The 18,333-nt window shown below is 47.9% G+C and overlaps 1 protein-coding gene across 4 annotated transcripts in view; it reads right to left on the bottom strand.

The window, feature by feature from the left end:
• Positions 1–1,730: 1,730 nt before the first annotated feature.
• MYOM2 (myomesin 2) overlaps positions 1,731–18,333 on the bottom strand; it is a 178,365-nt gene continuing 161,762 nt past the window's right edge. For all 4 annotated transcript variants that reach the window (XM_063606634.1, XM_008959672.6, XM_034965559.3 and 1 more), the window contains 5 exons: positions 6,333–6,496; positions 6,042–6,078; positions 4,826–4,848; positions 3,731–3,786; positions 1,731–2,523 (listed from right to left, as the gene is read on the bottom strand). In XM_063606634.1, the coding sequence (XP_063462704.1) occupies positions 2,206–2,523; positions 3,731–3,786; positions 4,826–4,848; positions 6,042–6,078; positions 6,333–6,496 (598 nt within the window). In that variant the 3' untranslated portion in view covers positions 1,731–2,205. The remainder of the gene's footprint in view (positions 2,524–3,730; positions 3,787–4,825; positions 4,849–6,041; positions 6,079–6,332; positions 6,497–18,333) is intronic.

Raw genomic sequence — 18,333 nt, 5'->3', positions numbered from 1 at the left:
GGACTGGGGACCTGGATTGGGGAACGTCCTACAAGATAACCAGCAAAACTCCTCAAAGCCACTAAGGTCATGAAAGGCAAGGACAGACAGAAACCATCGCAGGACGGAGGGGCTGGGAGACGTGAACAGCAAATTCATCTGGTGTCCTCAATGGGTCCTGGGACAGAGAGAGGGCACTGGGGGAACCCAGCAAGGTCTGAAGGCCACCTGGAGGTGAGGCCATCGTCTCGCCCCACAGCAACGCGAGACGTGAACAACAGGAAGACTGTGGAGTCCACTGGGCTCTCTGCGCTGTCGTAAAGACACTTTGCTGCGTGTCTAAGACTATTTCATTATTTTAAAAAAAAAGTCTTTTAAAAAATATTATAACTCTAAACTATGGAGGCAGTAAAATGCTCGGCGGTTGAAGGGAAGATTTTTAGGGCAGAGAAAAGACTGTGCATGATGCTACAATGGTGGACCTGAGTCCTGATCACCCGACCAAACCCACAGAGCCAACAGCACCAGGAGTGTGCCCAGGGTAAACTCCAGCCCCCGGCAATGGTGACGCTTCAGTGTGGGTGCAGCGGTTGTAACAAGCACACCCCTCTGGTGGGAGGTGTTGGTAGTGGGGGAAGCTGTGGTGGGGGTAGGGGTTGGAGTGGAGATCTCTACCTTCCTTTTAACTTTACTGTGAACCTAAAACTGCTCAAAAAGGAGGTCTATTAAAAATAGTATATATGGCTTCAAGAAATTCACAACCATTTGAATTCTTTCCCATGAACCACGATTGCTAAACAAAAATGACTGTTTAAACTGGAAAATAAACAAAATCTGTTTAACTAAATCAAGGTCAAACTGAGACTGTCTGCGCCTACCCTTGCCAAGCACGCTTTGGAAAATGCGGCTCCCACCACGCAATAAGAACAAACTCCGCTCAAGTTCACCTGCACGACAGAAAAGGGAGAAATAACAAAAATAAAATTCTTGCTGATACTCACTTTACTGCCATGGAAACCAGCTCAGCGAGCTTTATGTTATTGGGGACATATTTAATTCTCAGGATTTGTATTATTACCTTAGAAAAATATAACAAAATCTCGTAAAATTTGGATTGCCCTTAATGATACAGAAAGGTAAAACACTCTTAATTATCAAAGCTTTTTCTGTTATAAAGCAACAATAAAACTAAAATATTGAAATGGGATTTTTATGCCAGAAGAATTTCAGCCTCTTTCCAAACAAAGGAGGAAAAAGTTCAAAGAGAGGGTACGTTCCTCCTAAACACGTTTTTTAACTTCACCAAGAGGCCTTGTGTAGGCAGCCAAGTTTTTATTTTTCCTCCATGGCTACTGGAGTGATCATTCTGAATGAGCGCCTTCTTTCTTTTGAAATCCCTTCCTAATTCATTAGCACACTAAAAAAGAACAGAGCCATCTTTGCATTTCATTTTCCTCTACAGAGGCTTTTAGATCCGTGGTATAATCACTAGGTGGCCTTTCTAAGCCTTGCACAAAACGCACACTTCTTAGGACTGGTGCCGTCTTGGGTGCCGCTGGGGGCCGGCAGCCCAGCCCCGTGGGTCGGAGGGGCTTTGGGGGTGTGATTCACCATGCCTTGCTATCTGGAGGGTGAGTGCACTATCTGCACCCCACCAGCCGTGAAAGTGCATGATAACCCATGATTAAACAAGCCAGGGGGGTGAGCAGGGGCAGGTAGGTGTGATTTGGTACAGGAAAACCACAACAAGGTGATTTTTAAAGTTTTATTCGCCTAAAGCAAGAGAAAACAAGCTTAACCAGGTAACGCATGCTTCAAAGCCTCCACAGCCAGGATTTCAGAGATGCTAGATCTCACGGCCCCCCAAAGAGAAGCACGGTGGCTTCACACAGACCGCCACATGCTGCACACGTCCAGGTGCCACACCCATGTGCCCACACCCGTGAAAATGCTAGTGTGTTGTCTGCCAACCCACTCTCTGTCAGGCATCTGCCGTCTACCCTCGTGTAAATACACGTTGTTCAGTCTTGTGGAAAACATTAGCTTTCTCCCTTAGACGGGTATAAAATATTCATCACCAAATGCAAAAATCAAAAGCACAATGTGTGATCAACTATCAGCCCACACAGGACACCACTCGGATGCCAGCTGCTCCTTTGGAACAAGCACACAGCATTCCTGTCTCTGCCAAGCATATTTTCCCATCTCCAGGCTAGGAAAACGCCTTCACTGGCCTGCCGCGGAGGCAGACGCCGGGATGAGCTTGGGCTTGGCTTGCTGGGGCGGGGCCATGTCCGGGATCTTCTCCCCGTGTTTGTACACGCTCACCGTCACGTCGATCTTCTCCCCGCCATACTTGTTCTTGATGTTGATGCTGTACTTGCCCGAGTCCTCGGAGGTCACGCCTTTGATGGTCATGCTGACGTACTTGGCCTGCTCCACCTTCACTGAGAAGTGCTCGCTGAGCTGGATGTCCTGGTCGTTCTTGAACCAAATCACTTCGGGGTCAGGGTTTCCAAACACCGTGCAGGTCAGATTCAAGGTCTTTGGAAGGAAGAGGTTGGTGGAGAAGGAAGAGTTAGAAAAAGGAAAGTCATGTCACCCCCTCGGACGGTGGGCTCCAGGTCACACTCAGTTATATTTATTGGTCCTTCAATCGTTTGTTTAGCAACAAGGCTTTATGTACATGAGCGCCGCTCTGGACAGAGCAGGCAGAGGACAGCAGGGAACAGGTTCACCACTTCACAGGCCAGCTCGTAAAAAAATCAGTGAGCATGTGTCCTATTTATTCTTAGCTTTTATCCATAGCCTAAGTCAATTAAAGAATTTGAAAGTAATTTAATTAAGCTCTATGTTTTATAGTAGATATATCCAGTCTGCTCCCAAATTTCCTTTCTATTTAGAGTTATGGATCCCTCTTACCAGTTCCTCTGGCAAACCCATTGAATATATCGTTTTATAACTGGTAAATTGGAGGCAAAAAAATGCATTCTTGAAGCTTAATTAAAACATGCTTTCAGCCTAGGATAAAGTAAAACGATTGCTAATTTCTCAATTACATCCTTAAGATGAGATCTCAAGAGCTCTCTAGGCTTCCATTAGCTACTAAAGAAGAGGTCTATAAATTTTTGTCTTTTGGGCTAATAAAATTTTCTCAAGTATCTCTGTCCCTGTGACATTGAGTTAGACCCACTGAAGCAACCAGAGAGCTATCAATTAGATCTCAATAATTCTCCTGACAGGCAACAAATTAAACTCCAATAAGTGGCTTCCACGATGTGTTCCACAATGACCTTGAGAATAGGAGCAGAGATTTTTTTTCCCTTCGTGTTGTAAAAGCTGTGCTGTTTCACACTGGAAGCAGGGGGCTTGCACCTTCACACACGCAGGTAGGTCAGGGCGGGTGTGGCTGCCTCATCCTGCAGCTGCTCCTCTGGGTGAATGGCCACAGGGGCATAGAAACACCCAAAGCCACAGCGCCTGCCTTGAGGTGCCCGAGTGGCACAACGTGTTCCTGTGAACACAGGTTTGTGGATTCGGAATGTTATGTGATTCCTTCCTTTAAGAATACAGGGGCTATTCCAAGCCGTCTAGGAGGGGCAGAAAAGTCGGGGGGACTCTGGGTTCCCTGCAGGCTGAGTGAGGACACAGAAGCCCCTCACTGGGTTCCCTCTGCTCCGCCCCAAGAGAAGGGGTTGTGTCCATCGCACCGTGCTGACACCCCCGCCCCGGCCGAGTTTAGAATCCTCACCTTCCCTTCCATGATGGTCACCACGTCAGGCAAGCCGCCAATCAACCTGCCACGATCTGCAACGGGAAAGCACCTTGGTTAGGAAAACATCTGCGGGACGTTCCCACGGAGCAGGAGCCATGTAAGCAGCAGTGGGTACCAAGGTGAACGTGGGGAGGAGTTTATGCTCAGGAGAGAGCGAGCACCAAAGAAAAAGATTTATATGTTTACAGTTGAGGGATAAACCAAAGCCAAGGGAAGGTAGATGAGGAGATAACAGACTCTGTGAAGGGGTGGGGGGAGAAACACTCCAGAGGAAATGTGAGATGGGGACTGGGCTTGAAGGGTGAAGAATTCACCAAGGACGGAAGGCCTGGAGAGCCGCGTGTGTCCCTGAGTTGGGCAGAAAGTGACGGGGTCCTGGCCAGGCGCAGTGGCTCACGCCTGTAATCCCAACACTTTGGGAGGCCAAGGCGGGCAGATCATCTGAGGTCAGGAGTTAGAGACCAGCCTGGCCAACATGATGAAACCCTGTCTCTACTAAAAATACAAAAATTAGCCAGGCATGATGGCGGGTGCCTGTAATCCCAGCTACTCGGGAAGTTGAGGCAGGAGAATCGCTTGAACCCAGGAGGCAGAGGTTGCAATGGGCCGAGATCATGCCATTGCACTCCAGCCTGGGTGACAGAGCAAGACTCTGTCAAAAAAAAAAAAAAGAATAAAGGGAGGGAGGGAGGGAGGAAGGGAGGGAGGGAGGGAGGAAGGGAGGAAGGGAGGGAGGAAGGAAGGGAGGGAGGGAAGGGGAGGGGAGGGGGGAGGGGAGGGAGGAATGGAGGGAAAGAAAGTGAAGGGGCCCTGGGTGTCTGGGCTGCAGGTTCTGCAAGGGAGGAGGGAGGGTATCCAAGGGGTGACGGGGCTAAGGCCGAAAGCAGTGCAAGGACCAGTGGTGCAGGACATGGGGCTCCAGGACAGGGTGTGGTGTTGGTGGCGTTGTTACATCAGGGTGGGGGATTGCTGGTTATTATTTAATACACAAAGTTGGTCCTCCAAAATATGGACCCTTTTGCCCCACCCCAAATAATTCACCATCCAGGTTACAATCCAACAGGTACTTACTCTTCTCTGCAAAAGCAGCAGCTCTAAAAGTTAAAGGGGACAGAAAGGACAGAATGAAAAGAGAGTATGAGAAAATGCTTCCAACAAAATGCACAGCTGAGAGGCTCACTAGCGATGAGAACAAAAGAAGAAGGAGATACGTTCGCATTCTCTTAGAAGAACATGTTCGGGTCACAGGACCCCAGGATGGATATCATTGATTTTTCCTGATGGTTCCCACTGCCCATTTTGAGGTGGAAAATGCCCTATTATCCAGATGCTAAAACCCACAGAAAAGTTTAGCATTCCAGCTCACAGGTTGAAGAGATTTTTTTTTTTCACAAATTCACTAGATTGCACTGGAGACTTGAGATATTTTCGGAATTTGTCAGTTTCTGATCTATCTTGCTCATCCCTGCACCCAGTCAACTAATGTTTATTAAATAAGCTAGCATGGGCCAAGGACTGCGGTCAGCTTCGGATGTGCGAAGACTCAATGGTGCATTTGAAAACCCCGAATTGTCCTTAAAAAGTTGCTCTGTGTGATGTGCTGCTCTGATGACTGGCAGAGCAGCAGCATCGCCATCTTGGACTAGCATCGCCATTTTAAGTTTTCCTTGATTAGAAACCGCCTAAGTCCAGCCCAAAAACATCAGCTTAAGGGCTAATGTCAGCATGACCATAAACCACAAATGACACCTCCGACCAGAAACATACCAACCCTGGCATAACCTGCCCTCCAATCAAAAACATTCCAACCCTGAGATAAGCTCCCCTCCAACCAGAGGTATTCCAACCTCACAATAAAACTCTCCTCCACACAGAAACCTTCCTAGCCTGAGCCAGAACCCTTAAATACCCTTAGTCTGTAAAAGAAAGCGCTCCTGACCGAAATCGGCCAAAAGCCCCACTCAGGTTTATTCTCCAAAATAAACCTGTCTTTGACTGTTAATCTGCTTTGCGTGTTTCTTTTCTCTTTCTTCAACTCTCACAATAATGATTTCTGAAATTCATCCGGGGTTCCGATGACTCTGGACAGTCCGTTTATAAATGCACTTCTGGTTTAGGAGAATGCCCACCCCTCCACATACTGCATTGCTTAAATTGCCACTTCTGTCCCAGGAATGGCTCTTTCTTTGGGTCACCCAGGCTTCCATACAGATTCCCACATGCAGCCAAAACGACTGGGACTCAACTGCCCACAGGATATCATAGTAACTAAATACACAAATCTTACTTGAGTTGCTGGAACTCTGCAAATGCTTCATCAAAAGCTGTAAGGAAATAGTTCATACGTTACTAACCATTTCAGTGTTCAGATTTTATTTATTCACTCAAATATTATACCAGTGAATATGGTTCATGAAAACTGATATATAAAAAAAGAATAAATTTATTTTTTCATTTTCTCTAAATGAAAATCGTAAATTCATATTGTCTCCTGTATTCATATTGTATTCCCTCCCTTCAGCATCTAAATGGATTTCTAAATAGGAAATTATTAAATGCTAAAGAAGAATTCTCTTACCTTGTCCGGACAGGTCGAGGGAGCGTTGATGGTTATCTTTGCCATCGAAAATCTCAAAAGTGTATTTTCCTTTATCCTTCTCAGTCGGCTCACATATCTGCAGCCAGGCCATCTCTTCACTCCCCCCGATTCTCATATGCTCACTGGATGAGATCTTAGCATCTCTTGAAAATAGCAACAGGAACATATCTGAGTTAGGGTCTCCATGTCACACGCACAATGTCTACAGGGCAATGTCCCGTTGCTGTGACAGCCTTCTCTAAGCTGCTGATGCCAATGTCACAATAGATTATTCTGGCTGTTACGAATGTATTGACCACATCAGTAACTCAGATCTGAAAACTTTCTAAAATTAAATGATACTTAATTTTTAAAGGTATATTATTATTTAATATATACTTGTCACAACATAATGGGCTTAACATTACTCTATATAGTATGGTAGTTCCTCAAAAAATTAAATCTAGAACTACTACATGATCCAGCAATCGCACTTGTGTAGATCCGAAGAATTGAACACGGGGTCTTGGAGAGATATTGTCACACCTACATCCTTCGTAGCATCGTTCACGACTGCCCCGGTGGGGAGGCAGCCCAAGCGTCCATTGGTGATGAATGGAACAATAGAACGTGGTCCATAAATACATGAGGGAAATCCCAACACCTCCTGCAATGTGGATGAACCCTGAGGACATTTTGCTGAGTAAAATAAGCCTGTCACAAAGAGACAAATATGTACTCCTGTGAAGGGCTTAGGGTAGTCAGATTCACAGAGACAGGAAGTAGAACTGTGGGTACCAGGGGCTGGGGGGAGGGGAGTGGGGACTGAGGGTTTAATGGGAACAGAGTTTCGGGTGGGAGGATGAAAAGGTCCTGGGTGGTGCTGGTGGCTCCACGATGATGTGAATGTACTTAACACCACTGAACAGTACCCTTAAAGGTGGTTAAAATGCTCACTTTTACATTATGTGTATTATGCTACAATATTTTAAAGTTTAGATAAAAACAAGGTGCTCATACATTCCCGCCTTCTAAGGTTCCACATCTGCAACATATAAGGCCAAACTGTTTACTGCAGACAAAAGTGTATAAGTTATTTCCTAACATTACTTCAGTTTAGAGGGAGCCTGAGAGATCTGTGGAAGTCATAGTCATGGGTACATGAAAACAGGACAGACTCCAGGGCCACCCAAGAGCTGGAATGCGGACCTGTTTCTCTCAGGCACCAGCTCCAGAACAGCCGCAGCTTGGGGAAGCGGGCTGGGTCAGTTGCACAGACAGCCAGCTGTGGTGCTTGTGGCATCTTTCCTTACCCTTGCCGGCAACCAAGAATGCCTATGTTCCATCGGGAAAGGGAATTCTCCAGCCCTCCTCACCATCATAGCCTTTTTCTCTGTTATTCTTTCCTTCAACAAATATATGTTAAGCCCATAATAAATGCACAGCTCAGGCTGGGTGTGGTGGCTCACACCTGTAACCCCAGCACTTTGGGAGGCAAAGGCAGGAGGAACACATGAGCCCAGGAGGTGGAGACCAGCCTGGAAAACAAAGCAAGACCCTGTCTCAACAAAAATAAAAAAATTAGCCGGGTGTGGTGGCAAGCACCGGTAGTCTCAGCTACTCAGGAGGCTGAGGCAGGAGGACTGCCTGAGCCAGAGGAGGTCAAGGCTGCAGTGAGCTGTGATCACACCACTGCACTCTGGCCTGGCCAACAGAGCGAGACCCTGTCTCAAAAAGTATATATGTAAAAATAAATGCTTGGCTCTGCGTCCCGGTCTCTGGTGGTGGTGCTGGCAGTGTGTGTCGGAATCGAGTCTGTCCAGATAGAAAGTGGGAGGTTCTGTGAAGGCACAGCGGGATCCTGGCGCACACTAAGCCGGAGAGGCCGAAATGGCTGTTCCCAGAGATGGTTTTGTGGGATTGGCTTCAGCCTGAGACTTAGCCTCTGGGATCCTGGACAGAGAAGGGAGGATCTAACACTGCCCATGTGCGGTTGTTTTAGGAATCCAAGAAGATATGCTCAACATCTACTGAAGCAACTTTGGAACATAATTGATACACATTTGTCTACAATAATCAGGTTGGCCTCTCCTGTTGCCGATGTGGGAGCGAGTTCCTGCCGCCTTAGAAGGCAGGGCAGTGTGAGCACTTTCGTTCTATCTAAACTTTTAAAAACTGTGTTAGAATGCACATAATGTAAAAGTGACCCCTTTAGCCCTTCACAATATGTTAATTATCTCTCTTTTCCCATAAGCTGCCCCTCCCCGGAAAGAGGCGGGAGAATCGGACCAGGCAGTCCTTCAGGAATCTCTCAGTCCCGCATCTGGAATTCTGTACGTTGCTGACCTGGGAGCCTCACGAAGGCTGACCCCGCAGCAGAGCCCCAGGCTCCGCCCAGCTGCTCTCAGTCCACAGTCAGCATGGGCTGCGTGGGGAGCAGGAGAGGGAAGGAGAAGCGATGAGACCATGACCCCAGGCCCCAGCACTCAGCAGCCAGAGCCGGCCGGGCCGAGAGTGCCATGTTTGCAAGCTGCAGGCTGGCGCTTACATTAAAGGCAACACGGACTCGCCAGATTCTCCATCTGTGGTGTGTCTGAGGGCAGGTGAGCATCAGTGGCCACACCAGCCGTCCTGTGAGCTCACAGCAGGTCGCTATTACTAAAGTGACTGATGGGCCATTCCAGCACTCAGACCTAGTCATCCCTGTGTATAAAAGGAAAATTAGACTTTACATGGTGATTCCCAGCTCTGCAGAAAAGAAAAACCTTGCAGTGGATTAGCCACTCAATCCCAAACTGTGGCGTGTGAGGAGCAGCAAGAAGCCCATCTGTGCACAGACCTGAAGGCAAAGAGACACTGACACACTGTAGGGACATCACAGCTTGATTAAGAAAGACTTCTTTATCCCCCTGGATGCACTTACAACTGGACACTTTACAGACCGATCAGCAAATCAGAAATTGCAGATCAGTGGGGAACTGAGTCCACTGTAATCGTTTATTGACTAAATGTACCCCATCCAAGGAAACAGCGTTCAACAAGGGTGTGGAACTCTTCTGTTGAGAGTCAGAAAAACTTGTTTTGCCAACACTGATGGGCCTTAGTCATCTTGTCACCCTCTCTTGTTGGAACTGATGAGGGTCAAAGTTCAAACAAATGCACACACACAACCAGGCACGGCCAACTTGGCTATGTGTGCTTCCTGCACACACACAGACCCGTGGGACAGGATTCCAGCCTAAGCCTCCACACATCAGTAAGGCCCTCGGTCCTCCCTGGCCCCACCCTGCTTCCCTGCCCTGCAAAGCCTGGATACTGCTTGGGGATTTGTGACGAGCTCCCCGCTTGCGAAGAAGGGGACGATTTTCGTCATGCCTGGTGTCTTGCATCCTGCACGAAATGCTGTGTTCGTGCTGACGCTGGTCAGTCTCACCGAGAGGACGCAACAATCTCTGCCACCCTGTGTGAGCTCATCACCCTGTGTGAGCTCATCCTCCCACACATCACGTGGGTGTTAGGGAGAAGACAATGTTTTCTTGATCTCCATTAACTCAAATGTGTCTTCTTCAAAAAGCTAAATTATGTGCCAAAACTATTGCATCCTAGATGTATAGACGAAGATGTTCAAACCTCTGCTCTGTGTGTACGTGTGTGTGTGAGAAAGAGAGAGAGACTAGAACTTCTTCCGTGGGGTAAAATTGCAAACAGCCCCGAAATCTCACTGTTTAGACTTAGAGTCATGAAGAAAAGCTAGTGGAGTTTCCACCGTATCAGCCACAGCTTTGTCCAACAGGTGAAATTCACTGGGCCGCAAAAGTTGCCCTGCAAATGCTTCATGAAGTGGCAGCGTTTTAGCCTTTGTGGCGTTTATGTTCTGCTGGACTATGTCCCATTTCAGTGGTGATCCATTCTACTCACACAATTAGCAACTTGCTTACAGAAAAATAAACATAATTTTAGTTTGATATAGGTGACAAGGGAAAAAGGTACACCTTCACGCGATCATTCATAAAATAGCTGTAAATGTGTCCCACCGGCCTCCTGACTTTGGTGTAATTGGACACACCGGCTGGGCAGCAGCGGAGACAAGGGCCCCACTGCACACAATTGCGTCACTGGCCTCATGCTGAGGGCCCTAAGCCTTTGGAGTGACTTATCATTCAAGTTTCACTTTTAAAAAGTGACCCTCTACTTCAGCGAGAGATTCTTTACAACAGCCACGCAATCTGGGGGAAGAACACTTGAACCCAAATCTCAGCCAGTGACGAAGGGTAAAAACCACTGTAATGAAGGAATGGTGTCCACTGGACACCAAATCACACACTGGCCCACTTGGTGCCCTTCTGGCACCCCATATGCTTCTGGCCCCACCTCCTTCGTCACAGCTGCGGCCTCTGCTGCCACCCTGGGATCCGAGTAAACACATGCACGCATGCAAGATGCCCTGAGCCAGGACCCCACAGCCTGCAGCTGGGACGCTACCCTTCCCTGGGCTGCAGCTGCAGAAAGGTAGCCACGAGCCGGGGATCAGCAGCTGCCTTCAACCCCAATCCCAGCCTCGAGCTGCCCATGTTGGCGTTCTGACCCCAGCTTCTCTTGCATCACACACACTTCTCTTGCACTGGGTTCTAACTCTGTTCCCTCGATACAACTCAGACAAAGCCACTCACAGAACATGGACAGCTATTAGCAGAGCTTCCAGCAGAGGCTCCCGCTGTCCCTGCGTCTGCAACTCTGGTTCCTCACCTTGAGGGCAAATGCTGGTTTCCAGCTTCCCATTCCCAGCTTCAGAGTCTCACCCTAGACCCCACGCCCACTCATTTGGCTTCCCCTGAATGAGCAACTTATAAGAGGGCCAAACACATCCTAGTGCTCAAAAATAGCTGTTAATTTCTTTGACTATCTAGTCGCTGAATTAATATATAATAATAAATATATATATAATAAATAATATATATATAATAAATAATATATAACTGTTTCCTTACCTAGACAATGACTTGGACATATAGGAATTTTAAAATTATTATTACTGTTGTTTAGAGACATAAATGGGCCAAATATGACAAAACCTCTTCTTCGTATTACTTGATTACAAAACATGACCAAATTCCTTCATTCCAAACTAAAGTTAAAATGGTTCACATTAATATAAGACAGTGGAGGATAGAAGAAAGCACACGTTTCTGCTCCTTCGTGCTAAAGCAACCAGCAGGTTGGTCGCCTGTGACGGGGTAGGTGGGAAGGAGACAGGTAAGGGGCGGGGGCAGGTGAGCAGGGAGGAGGAGAGAAGGTCTGGGCTCCAGTTCTGTAGCTCAGACTCTTACAACCACACTGACTTTCACATTTCCCAAAACAAATGAGGAACAGCAACCTGAAAGCAAGGGGAACCCAAAACAAAATATGAACGGTAACAAATGAACGTAACTATGTTGCAAATGAATTGCTTACCACCCAGAACGTAAAGACATAAAGTAACTTTGGAAAGCAATATTTTGATTTGATACTGTATGGCTAAAGATGAAAGGAATTAATTGTAGGAAACACTGAACTCTAGTTTGCACATTTGTTTCTCACGGAGATATGAGTTACTAATTCTGAAACTGCTTGATGTAAATACTAGGATTGAAAACAAAACAAAACAAAAAACAACAACAGTAGGTGAGAGCCAGGCTTTACAGCTCAGGAAAGGAACAAGGCTTGAATGAAGCCTGTGGAGTTGGGCTAGGATCCAATCAGATTCTAGTACACAGACGGTGAGATGCAGAAGTGGACACGGATGAGCGAGTGTGTGCCTCCGTGTGCACTCACACGTCACCCAGCCCTGTCTCCAGAGCATGTAAGACCCGCGGCTCCCTGAGACATCGATAGTCTCTGATGCCACCCTTTGTCCAGGAGCCAGGACTTCTGGGATTGTAGAAATGGGGCAGAAAATACGAGATGAATTGGGAATGTTTTACGGGCCCAGAAAATAAGGCATTGCTCCTAAGAAGATGCAGGCACGCACACTGGAGCAAGCAGGCGACAACCGGAAGGAGCTCCCAAGGGCCAGAGCTGGAACAATTTGAGCAAAGTAACAGCTCATAGAACAAAGTCAGCATCCCTGAGTCCAAACGGATACAGCCAAGCAGCTGAATGAGGAGATGCACAGAGGAGAGGCCAGTGCCTCCCAGTGGAACAAATGTAAAAGGAAAAGGGAACTAGAAAATCACCCTCTACCCAGCCCCTCAGAAATCAGTGCTGAAGGCCAGATTCACTGCTGAACCTCAAATCCCAGTACACAGGTCTGCAGAGGGACAAGAGACTTGCCAAGTCCTAAAGTATTTACTAATTACCAAGAGAAAAATAATAACGTTCCCAGGAAGAGACGGGGCAGACATTGCCTTGACCCAGTGATCAGGTATCATCATGGCTTTTGTTGTATTCCAGCTAAAACTGAGTCACCAACCCAATCACGGGAAACACCAGATAAACCCAGACAGAGGGGCGTGCTTCCAAGTGACTGACAGAAGGCTTCAAGGCACCCAGGCCGAGAGAGACGAGGAGAGCCTGAGGAACTGTCCTACACAGGGGGGAAACCAGGAGCCAGGACACCTAATCACAACATGGGACCTGCAATTCAACACAGGAACATGCAAAAGGGTGTTCCTGGAAAAAAAGGTGCAATCTGAATGGTCTGTAGCAGAGTTAATAGTATTACATCATCATTCAGCGCCTGGTTTTGATGGTTATAAGGTGGCTACACAATACACTAACCTCAGGGGAAGAGAGTGGAGGTGGCTACACAAGGCGTTAACCTCAGGGGAAGAGGGTGGAGGTGGCTACACAAGACGTTAACCTCAGGGGAAGAGGGTGGAGGTGGCTACACAAGACGTTAACCTCAGGGGAAGAGGGTGGAGGATGAAAGGGAACTCCTTACTTTCTTCTCAACTTTTCTATGAGTCTAAAATTATTTCACAGTGAACGATTTAGAAATATTATAAATTTGTAACTGAATATTATATACAATAAAATAAATGGCTGGAAGTAACACAAGTGTAAAAATCTAAAAACTAAGTCTGAGATCAATGACTGACAGACCAGACACTGTGGTTCACGCCTGTAATCCCAGCACTTTGGGAGGCCGAGGCAGGTGGATCACCTGAGGTCAGGAGTTCGAGACCGGCCTGGCCAACATGGTGAAACCCCATCTCTACTAAATATACAAAAATTAGCCAGGCGTGGTGGCGCATGCCTGTAAACCCAGCTACTCAGGAGGCTGAGGTGGGAGAATCACTTAAACCCAGGAGGCAGAGGTTGCAGTGAGCCAAGATCATGCCACTGCACTCCAGCCTGGGTGACAGAGCAACACTCCGACTCTGTCGGAGGCAGGTAGATGGAAGCACAAGAACAGAGCCGGCGCCTCCGAGGCAGTGGTTCCGTCAAGTCCACTGAAGGTTTCAATAGCGCTGTGGTGTCCGAGCTCTTCTCAGTGTGGTCCAAAATTCAAGTCAACTCCACCTAGATCTTGCTCCCCTTTTGAAGGGAAATGTAGATAAAAGGGAGAAATTCCCAGAAGCTAGGAAATATTTGCTTCTAGGCTGGAGAGGACAGTGTTGAGGAATGCAGACCTCCTTTCAGAAGAGCCCCACAAGATGGGACAGCCTGAGGGGACCTTAACATACCCAGCAGCCTTTTGCTACTGCTGTCTAAATAGTAAACATCAGAACACATGCAGAGAACTGGAGACGCCCTGTGCTTTCTGAGAGGGGACTGCACATAACTGGAGCTCCCACCCCTGCAGCTGTCACAGGCCAGGACCGCAAGACACACCACACATCGGCTGAAGCCACGCCCAGGACAGAGGGAAGGTCCAGTCACTGCCCCAGCCCTTCCCACTGGAGACATGGCCAGCCACGGCCCCTCCCACCCTGTGGACATAAGGACGAAGATGTGCCGGGGAAGGTGTCTGGGGTGTCAGGCAGGCACCTCTCCTCCCAGTTAGTTCAAGAGGTAGCTGAGATTTTAGGAGAGCATTTACAAAGTCAGACTCTGCGTGTGAAATCTGCTGAAATGAATTAAAATACACATTTGGAGTTTGAAGCATGCTCTTCTTTGTATGCCATAAAGACACTGTGAGGCATGTGAGGTGGCCAAGGCAAGAGGATTCCTTGATCCCAGGAGATCAGGGCTACAGTGAGCTAGAATGGCACCACTGCTCTCCAGCCCGGGTGACAGAGCAAGACTCTGTCTCAAAAAAAGAGAGAGAGACAGAGAAAGAGAGACTGCAATTTCTTTAGTTTCTGAGATACTTCCAAGACTTCAGTGGTCAATATATTCAGACTTTGAGATCTAGCCATGTCTAGATGATATATTAATCTCACCTTTCAGTAAGAGAACAAAAGCTTTTCTCTTAAGAACATTTTTGCTGAATTCCTCTTTGCCTGCTTCTAACTCACGTTGAATAAGTTTCTAACCTTCCCTTAAAGTGACATGTTCTATAGCCTCTGATGTTTTACTCAGCATTTTTAACTAAAGAACAATTGTCTTTGCTTACGTCCACATTTCACAAAATTCTCATTGCACTCTATTGATTCCATGTCACCCATTAACACAAAATATTCCAGGACCCACAGCACCAGTCTTTGGCAGCTCCACTCCCTGGCTTCATAGGTTTTGTGAAGTGGATTATTTAGCCTCAAATGGCTAAAGTATATTTCAACAAATTTTCCAACTAATTTTCTTATTATTCTTTTTTTCCAGTTGCTATCTAATAAGAACGCATTTAGTCATCAAGCAGTGAATTATAATCATACATGATGACGACCTAATATAGTTTCATGTTGTTTAATAGTCAAATAGTAAGAAGTTAAGGTCTTATAGTTTAGTTATAAAGGTGTTAAAGAAATGCCTGTTGGCCGGGCGCGGTAGCTCACGCCTGTAATCCCAGCACTTTGGGAGGCCCAGGTGGGTGGATCACGAGGTCAGGAGATTGAGACCATCCTGGCTAACACGGTGAAACCCCATCTCTACTAAAAATACAAAAAATTAGCCAGGCGTGGTGGTGGGCACCTGTAGTCCCAGCTACTTGGGAGGCTGAGGCAGGAGAATGGCGTGAACCCGGGAGGCCGAGCTTGCAGTGAGCCGAGATCGCACCACTGCACTCCCGCCTGGGTGACAGAGTGAGATTCTGTCTCAAAAAAAAAAAAAAAAAAAAAAAGAAATGCCTCTTTCGTTGTATAATGAATTTGTTTGCGGAAGAGAAAACATAGAAATAATGTTACTTTTACAAGTCTGTGGGATTTGCAACAACATCTCCTTCTCTTTTTGTATCTAGGGATGCTTTCTTCTGATCCAGGGTCACTGATGAGTCAGATGCATGAGCTGTGCCCCGATCTGCCTGCCTGTCTAGGACCCACCCTCTTCACTGGGCTTGGAGCTTCTCGGGAGAGCACTGATGAGAACCAGACCAGCCAGCGTTCAAATCCCTGCTCTTTCACTTAGTAGGGGTGTGACTGACAAAATGACATTTTCTCTCCCTGAACCCCAGTTTCCACATCTATAAAATGTGGGTATAAATACCTAATTCACAGGGCATTTGTGAGGATTAGATAAAAATAACATGTGTTGAATGCGTAACACAAAGTACCTGCTTGCTAACACTAACATGACCTATATCTACACACACTTCTGTGTGGTCACACACATCCACAGGGCGTGTTTAATCCTGTGTGTGGGTGTGTGTTTAATCTCTGTACCCCCCAGACCCAGCACAGTGCATGGCGTGTACTACAAACCACACAAGGCTGAAGAGGGGGGTGGCCTCTCCCAGAAGATGAACGTGTTTATGACAGATGGCAGGACACACATTGCAAGTGTGTACAACTTACAGCAAGACAATACGCTGTAAATAAGAAGGAAGCTCAAAGATGCTGATGATTAATTCTCCTTTTCCAGGGGAAGGTTTGATTCAGCTAGAAATGTAGATTTACTCATTGTCCTACAAAATAAATCCCGATAAACAATTACATCACAAAACACACCAGAGTTCTAGTCCTGTAAGCTCCTGTTATCACAGTCCTTTAAAAAAAAACACCCTGCCTTCAATACACTTTCCTAACAAATCCCTTAACATGGGATCTACACTGACTCCATTTCAGTTTGAATAAACAAGGCTAGTAAAATTAAACACGTGAGAGATTCCAAGCACAGAGGTACTGACTCCATTATAAGAAAAAAGCACACTATGTCAAAATTGAAATAGGAAAAAAGCTAAGAACATGTATGCTTTCAACTCTTCAATTTACTTACAGTCACCTAAGCAAACCAGTGATATTAAAAGTGAAATAGTCATAACCATTGATTTTCCTTTGGAAATATTCATTAGATAACTATGATATCTAAAGGCGGGGTGTGGGCGCCCTGGGTATAGGGCACTGAGGGGCGTTAACTAAAGGCGAGGTGTGGGCGCCCTGGGTATAGCGTACTCAGGGGCGTTAACTAAAGGCGGGGTGTGGGCGCCCTGGGTATAGGGCACTGAGGGGCGTTAACTAAAGGCGGGGTGTGGGCGCCCCGGGTATAGCGTACTCAGGGGCGTTAACTAAAGGCGGGGTGTGGGCGCCCTGGGTATAGGGCACTGAGGGGCGTTAACTAAAGGCAGGGTGTGGGCGCCCCGGGTATAGCGTACTCAGGGGCGTTAACTAAAGGCGGGGTGTGGGCGCCCTGGGTATAGGGCACTGAGGGGCGTTAACTAAAGGCGGGGTGTGGGCGCCCTGGGTATAGCGTACTGACGGGCGTTAACTAAAGGCGGGGTGTGGGCGCCCTGGGTATAGGGTACTGAGGGGCGTTAACTAAAGGCGGGGTGTGGGCGCCCTGGGTATAGGGTACTGAGGGGCGTTAACTAAAGGCGGGGTGTGGGCGCCCCGGGTATAGCGCACTGACGGGCATTAACTAAAGGCAGGGTGTGGGCGCCCCGGGTATAGCGTACTGAGGGGCGTTAACTAAAGGCGGGGTGTGGGCGCCCTGGGTACAGTGTACTGAGGGGCGTTAACTAAAGGCGGGGTGTGGGCGCCCTGGGTATAGCGTACTGACGGGCGTTAACTAAAGGCGGGGTGTGGGCGCCCTGGGTACAGTGTACTGAGGGGCATTAACTAAAGGCGGGGTGTGGGCGCCCTGGGTATAGCGCACTGAGGGGCGTTAACTAAAGGCGGGGTGTGGGCGCCCTGGGTATAGCGTACTGAGGGGCGTTAACCAAAGGCGGGGTGTGGGCGCCCTGGGTATAGCGTACTGACGGGCGTTAACCAAAGGCGGGGTGTGGGCGCCCTGGGTATAGGGCACTGAGGGGCGTTAACTAAAGGCGGGGTGTGGGCGCCCTGGGTATAGGGCACTGAGGGGCGTTAACTAAAGGCGGGGTGTGGGCGCCCTGGGTATAGCATACTGAGGGGCGTTAACTAAAGGCGGGGTGTGGGCGCCCTGGGTATAGGGCACTGAGGGGCGTTAACTAAAGGCGGGGTGTGGGCGCCCTGGGTATAGCGTACTGAGGGGCGTTAACTAAAGGCGGGGTGCGGGCGCCCTGGGTACAGTGTACTGAGGGGCGTTAACATCTGGGTGCCTTGACACCATCAAATAATTGGCCTGAACACGTCATCCTTTGGATAGCGAAGAGATCGTTAAAAAGCCACCGTCCCTGCTCTGTCTGTCCTTCCCACCCACCTGAAGTCCAGTTTTATCTGCGGTGATGTCTATAGGGGTTAGTGACCCTGATGCGAGTCCTGTTTTGGGGGACTCCTCGATTCAGCCAGCAGTTTGCCTGGTTGTTTCAGATGTCGGCTTGTGCTTTGGCTGGGAAGGAGCCACACCCCAGAGGCAGGGCAGCAGGGACCTGCCCAGTGCTATGGGTTGCATGAGAAGTCTCTGGCAGTTTTCTCAGTGATCCGTACCGACCCAGAGAAGCATGAAATACAGAAAACCTTGCTGTGTCTTCAGGCTTGGTCTTGTTTTCTTCCGTTTTTAATTTTAATGA

The sequence above is a fragment of the Pan paniscus genome, chromosome 7 (genome assembly GCF_029289425.2).
Source record: "Pan paniscus chromosome 7, NHGRI_mPanPan1-v2.0_pri, whole genome shotgun sequence".
NCBI classification, from domain to species: domain Eukaryota; kingdom Metazoa; phylum Chordata; class Mammalia; order Primates; family Hominidae; genus Pan; species Pan paniscus.
The sequence above is the reverse complement of the archived record's forward strand: the minus strand, read 5'-3'. Positions and strand labels throughout refer to the sequence as shown.